The 9,494-nt window shown below is 36.8% G+C and overlaps 1 protein-coding gene across 1 annotated transcript in view; it reads right to left on the reverse strand.

Moving 5' to 3' along the window:
* Positions 1 to 9,232, reverse strand: part of AXDND1 (axonemal dynein light chain domain containing 1) — a 77,152-nt gene extending 67,920 nt beyond the window's left edge. The window contains exons 1-6 of the mRNA XM_082857216.1: positions 9,121 to 9,232; positions 7,489 to 7,661; positions 6,963 to 7,066; positions 4,241 to 4,361; positions 3,130 to 3,215; positions 956 to 1,012 (exon numbers count right to left, since the gene is read on the reverse strand). Of these exons, the coding sequence (XP_082713342.1) occupies positions 956 to 1,012; positions 3,130 to 3,215; positions 4,241 to 4,361; positions 6,963 to 7,066; positions 7,489 to 7,661; positions 9,121 to 9,199 (620 nt within the window). The 5' untranslated portion in view covers positions 9,200 to 9,232. The remainder of the gene's footprint in view (positions 1 to 955; positions 1,013 to 3,129; positions 3,216 to 4,240; positions 4,362 to 6,962; positions 7,067 to 7,488; positions 7,662 to 9,120) is intronic.
* Between the last annotated feature and the right edge of the window lie 262 nt (positions 9,233 to 9,494).

The following is a 9,494-nucleotide window of genomic DNA, read 5'->3' on the forward strand; positions in this document are numbered from 1 at the left end:
CCTTGATCCATTGATGAATGGATAAAGGAAATGTGGTGTGTGTGTATACATATATATATATGTATACACACACACACATACATACATACATACATACTGGAATATTGTTCAGCCTTAAAAAAAGAAGGAAATTCTGCAATATGCAACAACATGAATGTCCCTAGAGGACATTATGCTAAGTGAAATAAGCCAGTCACAGAAAAACAAACACTGTGTGATTCCACTTACATGGGGTATCTAAAATAGTCAAACTCATAGAATCAGAAAGTGGAATGGTGGTTTGCAGGGGCTGAGGGGAGAAGGAAATGGAAAGCTGCTCATCAATGGGCATAATATTTCAGTTATGCAAGGTTCTACAGTTCTGCTGTACAATACTGTGCCTATAATTACAATATTGTATTGCACACTTAAAATTTTATTAAGAGGATAGATCTCATGTTAAGTATTCTTACCACAATAAAATAAAATTTAAAAACAAACCCAAAAAAAACCATTTAAAATGGTAAAAAAAAAAGTGTTTTTAGCACTTTGATATTATTATAAATATGTAAAAAAACAACATGCAGGGCTTCCCTGGTGGTGCAGTGGTTGAGAGTCCACCTGCCGATGCAGGGGACGTGGGTTTGTGCCCCCGTCCGGGAGGATCCCACATGCTGCGGAGCGGCTGGGCCCGTGAGCCATGGCCACTGGGCCTGCGCGTCCGGAGCCTGTGCTCCACAACGGGAGAGGCCACAACAGTGAGAGGTCCGCGTACCACAAAAAAAAAAAAAAAAAAAATCAATATGCAGTTGGACAAATGAAAACACTGATTAAATGATAGAATTGTAGGCAATTATTGTCTTGGCTTTCTGCAGTAATTTTAATATTTTTGTGTAATAAAGTACCAATAAAAAGAAGAATATGTGTATATAGTTATTCCTTCTTAGAAACACTCTCAAAAATAAACAATACTTACATGGATGGGAAGAGCAATAGTCTATTTTCACTATCTGTGAGGAGAGTAGTATATTTGCTGCAATAAATAAGACAGGTAAATATTATTGTAAGAAAACTGTCTGGCCTATTTATCACATAACAAGACATGAAAAACTTAAGACCTCACAGAATTGAGAAGCTTGGAGACAATCAGAAAGGTCCATCGTTTTACACACAAGAGGATACTTAAATAGCCTTAGACATCTACAGACACAGATATAATGATACTTATCATATTTTAAAAAATTTTAAGTAAAAGAGCTTTAATCACATTCCTCAGTGTATCACAATACAAAAATTTCTTTGATTCATTAAGAAAAATGACATTTCAAAGGTGGAAGAATGTTTTAAGACCACTGAAGTCAACAAAGTTAAGTGACTAAACAGGTTATAAAATTAATAAGCAGAGCTGAAACTAGAAGCCAAGCTTCCTGATGCCCAGCATATTTATCTGTCCTCTGGAAGTACTTGCTTATACCTAAATGGGTATCACAATGAGAATCTCATGGTAATTCTTCAAATTCATTATTATTTATATATCTTTTTTCTTCCCCTAGTTAAAAAACACTTCCTTTGGTTCTGCCCCCTACTGGAACACAGTTGGTTAATAAGGTCCACTTTCAGAATTTAGATTAGTGAAAAATATTCAGGGAATATAAAGACTCAAAAACGTTTCAAAAATGAGTATGTGAGAGGGACTAGAAGCAATGATACCCCAGGAGCAATGAGTACACCTAGCACCCAGATCTTGGTTTCTAAGAACGCTTCTACACTAAAAGGCAAACAGTACTCCGTGGAGAAGTGACTCATAGCTCACTCCAAAGCTGGAGCTGGGAAATACAAGATGAACCTGAAAATCTTATTGAGCCAGAAAATAAGAGAACATTCAACGAATGATGGGGACATGCCTAAAGAACACAAGAGCCAGCTCAAAGGATCTGGCATTAGCAAAATCAGGAAAAATTTGAACATCAATGATAGCAAAGAATTATAACTCACTGAAAAAAACAGAAATCTATGAGTCTATATTGTAAAATGGCAACTAATATATACAAGAATGATGGAGCTAAAAAAGTCATCAAAAAGATCTATAAATAGTGGGTTACAAGGAAATACACACTAAAGTATTTGGTGGCAAAGGGTCATGAGGGACTCCAACTTACTCTTGAATAGTTTAAGTGTGTGTGTGTGTGTGTGTGTGTGTGTGTATTAAAGCAAATAAGGCAAAATGTAAACACTCAGTGAGTCAGGATAGAGGGTATACAGGAGTTCCCTGTCCCATTTTTGTAACTTTTTTATAATTTTGAAATTACATAAGAATTAAAAGTTACCCAAAAAATGAGTTCCGTTTAGTTCCCTTTGGCAAAATATTGTTCTGAAACCCACCATCATAAGGAAATGCCACTTAACATACGTATTGGATAAGGTAAAAAGAGTGACAGCTTCTGGGTATTTTACTATAAAACCTAATCCAAAGTTCTAGTTTTTTAAACTATGAAACATTCAAGTGTTGTTTCAGAAAATAAAAGCAAGATCCCATTTTCAATCCCATTAGCAGAAATCAAAGAAAACTTGAAATGACTAGTCTGAAGTCTGGAGCTAAGCCCTAGAGTGTGCATTATAGATTCCAACTTAGAGGGCTACTTTCCTTTGTCGTTGCTCAAAACCATTCCCAAAGAGGCATAGCAAGCGTTCAGAACAAAGATCTATTTTTTTTTAAATTCAAAATTAAACAGTAGGAAAAGACAGAGAATGATTTAATCTAAACTAAAATCTCAAACTCTCTTTTTAAATTGAAATATAACTGATCTACAATATTATGTTAGTTTTAGGTATACAGCAAAATGATTCAGTTATATATTTTTTCAGATTTTTTTCCATTATAGGTTATTACAAGATATTCAATATCTTGTAATAGCACAGTTCCCTGTGCTATACAGTAAATTCTTGTTGCTTCAAACTCTTTTAAGTAAGACTTTTTTCATTAGTTTTTGATACCTTTCTTAAATTGTATTAGGATGGTAAGCCAGATGTTTACTCACTTCAGTGTAGATATTGCTTGGGAACATGAGTGAACTGCTCAGGTTCCTCTATGTCTGGGAAGTAGGAAACAGTTCAACTTGTCAGATATTCAGTATATACCACAGTACTCACTCATCATAACACTCCAAACCTGAAACTCCTGTATTTGACACAATATGAAATTCTTCAGGAATCAAAGTATCTGTTAGTTTCTTTGGCTTAAAAAGAAAGAAAGAACAACAAGAATGAAAACAAGCAGATGAAAAAAATTGAGTTTCACAAATCCTAATTTCTATACCAAAGGGATACTATTTATTAAGAGATTTTGATCAGAGAAATAACAATATTAGTAATATGGGTCATGGCAAGGAGTAATAAACTTTTAGCAGAGCACAAATTAAAAAATTAGCCAAGGGGTTTCCCTTGTGGCTCAGTGGTTAAGAATCCGCCTGCCAATGCAGGGGACGTGGGTTCGACCCCTGGTCCAGGAAGATGTCACATGCCACCGAGCAGCTAAGCCCATGCGCCACAACTACTGAGCCTGTGCTCTAGAGCCCACAAGCCACAAATACTGAGCCCATGTGCCATGAAGACTGAAGCCCGCGCACCTAGAGTCCGTGCTCCACAACAAGAGAAGCTACCTCAATAAGAAGCCCATGCACCACAACAAAGAGTGGCCCCCGCTCACTGCAACTAGAGAAAGCCCACGCACAGCAACGAAGACCCAACGCAGCCAAAAATAAATAAATAAATGTTAAAAATAAATAAAATTAAAAATTAGCCATGAATTAAAGAACAATCTTGGTTTTAGTATTAATTACACAAAAATCTATTGACTTTAAAATTCAATAGGAATGTAAAATTTACCTTAGCAACAAGCCAAAAATAAGAATTCTACAATTCTTTTTTCTGCCTTTTTAAAAATTGAAGTACAGTTGATTTACAATGTTGTTACTTTCAAGAATTCTACAACTTTAAACTGTTGGTTTCTTTTAAAAAAAATCTAGTCTCCTACACTGTATTATCCAGATTAAAGTAAATAACTGTAGTTTGGAAAATGGCTTAAAATAAGATATGTTTGATCATCTCCCACTAAATGCCCTTTTCTAGAAATAATTAGAAAGTGCTATGAAAACATAAACAATGCAGGTTGTTATAGTATGACATGGCTTTATATTTGGGGGCAATTTTTTTTTTAAGTAGAGAGAGGGAGAGGAAATTATTTGTCAAATACTTTATTTACCTTATGAGGCACAAGGACACCATCACGTGACTGTAATGAACGGTCCATTTGTGGGGGACAAACTGTGCTCTCCCTAGTCTCTCCTTTAACATATTTAACATCGTACAGAAAAGAAATATCCCTAAAAGATAAGAAAAATATATTTACAAAATAAATTTTGTCTGGCTACTGGATAAGAGTGGGTAAAGTCCACACACATCCTTCTAGTGGATACAAAGGGACACAAAACTGGTCTCCTTACCTCATACTTTACTAAGAAGGCTGAGGCATTAGGGTTTTCCCCCCCGCACTCTTCCTCTTCTCCAGGTCAAATTTCTCATTCGCCTTTCCTTCAGCCTCATGTTAAGATATATTCCCTTCCCCAGGATTATTTCCTCCACTTAAGTCCTTCATTTCATCTTTGCCCACATCCTTGGGGACCTCATTCCATCAATCCTAATTTCTGTGTATTTCCTTCTCTCTTGGAACATTCCCCCTGGTCTATAACTCAAGTCTTCTCCCCTTCTAAAAATCTTCCCTTGACCATACATTGTTGTCAAGTTACCTTGATCTATCTATCTCTCACTTTCTGCTAAACATCAGACTTCTTAAAATTTCCCTGCAGTTGGGAAATCATTCTCCAGAAAGCTGAGGATGACTTTCTACAGCTAAGTCATCAGTTCTCATCTTCCACTATTTTCCTGGAATATTTTCCAGGGTTGATCACCTCTCTTCTTAAAAACACTCTCCTCTCCTCTGTCCTCTGTATGACTGGACTCTCCTGGTTCTCTCATCCTACCTACCCCTTCTTGAACATCTCTGTGACCTCCTGCCTACCAAATGGAAATGCTCCACAACGTCCTGTCCTCATCCTTCTGTGCTCTCCCTATACTTTCTCCCTTGGCAATGCTATCAAATCTCACCTTATCATATTTGTTACCTCTAGATATGACTAAATAATTCTCCTTCATTCTCACTTTTCACCCTTCTATATTCACTAATTCTGTCAGTTAGCAGCACCACTCTACTCATCAAAAATCTCAGCATCCATAATTGATTCCATCCCATCCTTTGTCCTCAATATCTGTCACTAACACTTATTAATTTTACAGTCACCCTCCTCTTGTCTCTTGCCAATGCCAAATCAAGGTAACTTTTGCCATGTAAGGTACGTATCCACAGGTTCCAAGGACTGCAGTGAGGACATTTCAGGGAGGTCATTATCCTGTCTATCACACTACAGATCTTCACATTTTAAAAAGTTCCAACTCAGATGTCATTTGACATTAAAACTTTAATGTCAGTTTATTGCTGCATTCAGATATAGCTAATTGTTTTTTCAAAGTACTTCAAACATCTCGTAACTACTAATTATTATATAGTAATAATTATAACCATGGTCTGATGGCATAAAATAAAGTACCAATACTTATGACACCAAAGCCCCAGGACACAGGAATGAAGAGCCTAAATTTCTACCACTTTTTCTAGCACTGAGACATAGCTGAGTAATAACACCTTATATTTACATAGCAGTGTATAGTTTTACAAGTGCTCTTGCATTCATTATCTCATTTGTGCTTTCTATATCCCTGGAAGGTACACAAAATGGAGCAAGTCTATTATTCCCTTTTTACAAGTGAGAAAATGGAACTCAGAAAGACTAAATAACCTACCCAAGTATTAGTAACTGTAAACTTACTATTAAGTGATATTTCAGTAAGGAGCATGGAGGGAGTAAATTTTTTTTTGGAGGGAGTAAATTGATAAATTAACCATACACAGAAAATTAGCAGATTACAATCTTCACAGGGAAAATGTTGTAATTTTGGATATTTTTAGGAATGATATAAAAACAACAAATATAATTTGCTGATTTGATCTAAAACAGTGTAAAGGTTAAGGGTTCGCTTTGAGGAAAAGCAGGGATTAAGCACTTGTTTTTCAAGGTTTTGCAGGTCATGAAGCTATGTTACCTAGCTCTTCTCAGATGTGCAAATAAAAGAGGCCCTAAAGGTCTTCTGCCTGATATTTTCCCTTCTACTAGGGTACAACAAAGAATAGGAGAGTAAGGGGACAAGTACATGAAGGCATGCAAAAGCAAATTTAAAACAAGTGAAAAGTCAACAGAGCCAGCACGTATTGCCATCCTCTTGATAATCATCATACACAAAAAGGTAGACCCATGTCCTCTTCAGATTGTATTCTGGTTCATTAAAGATACTTCAAGCGGGCTTCCCTGGTGGCACAGTGGTTAAGAATCTGCTTGCCAAAGCAGAGGACACCAGTTCAAGCCCTGGTCTGGGAAGATCCCACATGCCGCGGAGCAACTAAGCCTGTGCGCCACAACTACTGAGCCTGCGCTCTAGAGCCCACAAGCCACAACTACTGAGCCCGTGTGCCACAGCTACTGAAGCCCGTGCGTCTAGAGCCCACAACAAGAGAAGCCACCGCAATGAGAAGCCTACGTACTGCAACGAAGAGTAGCCCCCGCTCGCCACAACTAGAGAAAGCCCGCGCACAGCAACAGAGACCCAATGCAGCCAAAAATAAATAAATGTATTTTTCTAAAAAAAGATAATTCAAGCTTTGAAATCTTGATTCTATGATTTTATTCTCTGATTTAAAATCGATGATTCTATGATTTTACAATTTTTCCGATTCTGCTCCTCCCAAGGAAATCATACAAAATGAGATAATGATTCTATTCATCTGCATCTACCCAACTATCTTCCTTCTTTACCTTCCAGCTCCCGTTAGGGAAACGGGATGGTCAATCAGATATTTGAACTTATTTCTTCGAATAGGGTTATGCCAAACGTGGTCAACAGGGCGTGGAAGAGTACCCTGGGAAAAAGAAAAACATGAATACACAGCAGAGGGCGCTCTAGTCAAGTGAAATCTATTCTTAATCATTTTTGAGTATTTACATTAAAGACATTTGAATATTCTATGGAAAAAGAGAGAGCAGAATTCTTATTTAATACCAAGGAGAAAGACTAAAACTAGGACAATTCAATAGTGAAAGAAAAATATCAAGACTAAGAGTAGTAATGATCATTTAGGTAAATCACATAAAAACAGGTTAATGGAAATACTCAAGTATTTCCTTGAAAATATGCAAAAGAGTTTAGTTTTCAATCTAGGAAATTAATTTTAAAATATTCTTAAGACAATCTGGATTACATAACATATGCTAAATAAATACTTAATGAACCGGATACCAAAAGATAAATGTTCCCAAGTACTTTATATATGTATATACACACCTTTGGGGTTTTAATTTTCTTAGGAGGCAGTAAGTTTTCAGGACAAGGACCAGCATTGGCTGTATAGGTCAGAGAAAGTAGAACTTCCTGAGGGATGAACTCATTCTGAAGGGAAGTAGGAAGGGGTTTCGACGGATCCACCAGACTTTTTTTCTCCCTTAGTTTAGGAAGTCCTAAGAAAATAATGGGAAAGAAAAGCTTACTGTAGTTTTTTTGAGAGTTAATTAGAGATTCCCAGGCTACCTCATCAATCCCATATATATGTTGCTAACAGAGAGAAACATTGCTTCCGGTTGCCAAGAATAGCAGCAATATTTAAAACACTGAAAGTCAACTGGTCAAGAAAAAGGAACTCATATTGTCTGCCCTACTCACACTTACATCAGACATGAGTTCAAAAACTCAGGTACAAAGATGAACCTCCATTATTCCAAATTCAAAGTTGAAAATTAAACTCACTTCGCTTGATCAACTAACCGAGATAGCATGAAGATGATGGGAATGTCTATTTTCCCTTTGATGTGAAAATGACAAAAGAAATCTCCTCTCCTCAAAACTGTCAAATTATTTAGTAATTTTTTCTATATAAGTTCAAAGGTGAAAATTAAATTGGAATATTTATAGAGTGAAAGCTATCTGAGTTGGATTTAAATGTAGAATTGGGATCCTTAGAAATGAAGAGAGTAGAATAATCTGAGCAAATTAGTGCAGTAAAACTCAGTATAAAGAGTGTTCTACTCAGTTTGACTAGGGCAGAGGAGTTATAAAGGTAGGGGAGTAGGCCTAATATAGGAAAAGGTCTCCTATACAGTCAGCAAGGAGGGTTAGGTTGTCAATCTTCTTAAAGAACTCTCGACTAATCTATGCCCCTCACATAGAATGGTTTGTTAATTTCTGTAAGGATGTATCATGCTTTGATCACCATCAAAACCTCTGAAGTTCACATTACCAAAAGTCTATCTCTTGAAAGTTTGGGATGGAGTCAGAATATCGGAGGAAATAAGGAAAAAAAAAAAGTTAGGTGGGACTTTAGCAGAATATCCCCTAAAAACAAGATGTAGGTGAGTTGGAGGAAGCTTTAACATAATGAGGGGTAGGAATGAGTCTAGCAGATTCTTTTTTTTTTTTTTTTTGGCATGCAGGATCTTAGTTCCCAGACCAGGGATCGAACCGGAGCCCCCTGAAATGGAAGCGCGGAGTCTTAACCACTGGACCGCCAGGGAAGTCACTAGCAGATTCTTATTCCAGTACAGATCTGCATTTAGCTACATATGAATGAAAATCTTATACAAATAATTACTTTCATTCAGAATAATTACTAAAACCTGATACAAACTGGTTCCTTAACAAATACCCCAAAAAAGTACTGTTTCATACAACCATTGGTATTTAAAATAGGTTGAATTTAGAACAATATAAAACTCATTAGCATCTGAAAAAAATTACAAACACAGTCCTTACGCAGAGTAGTGAAAAATACTATAAAAGGAATGGCTTTTGATTTTATTGAAACAAGTGTATTGGAAAAACGAAACTAATTAAAGTATCCTGAAATCTCAGATTAAGGAAAATAGTGAACGTATTCTGATTTCTGACTATGGCCATGATTATTTATACCTTGAAGAACTTTACCTGTCTCTTCCTTGGATGCAGAGATTTTCACATTTTTGCCCTCAGGTGTTGACGTTGAGGGCGTTTTCGGGAGCGACATAGTAAGCAATGCCTCCTATCACTCTCTAGTAATTTGAAATACCCCTCCAGAAAGCTAACCTAGAAACAAATCAGCGGCATTACTGGGATTTGGCAGGGCTGCCACATTGACCTGCAGGAAAGAGAGAGAAAGAGAGAGAGAATGAGAGAGAGAGAGAGAGAGACCCGTTAACTGTTTATGTTAAAATTGGAGTTTACAATTCATCTATCATGGGTTTTCTCTGAGGAGACTTCCGGGCTCTAAAGTCCTCTGATGCGACTAAGAAGCCTGTGGGTGGATCAGAGTCTGGGCCCAG

Source organism: Leucopleurus acutus (genome assembly GCF_964270905.1).
Source record: "Leucopleurus acutus genome assembly, chromosome: 2".
In the NCBI taxonomy this organism is placed as follows: domain Eukaryota; kingdom Metazoa; phylum Chordata; class Mammalia; order Artiodactyla; family Delphinidae; genus Leucopleurus; species Leucopleurus acutus.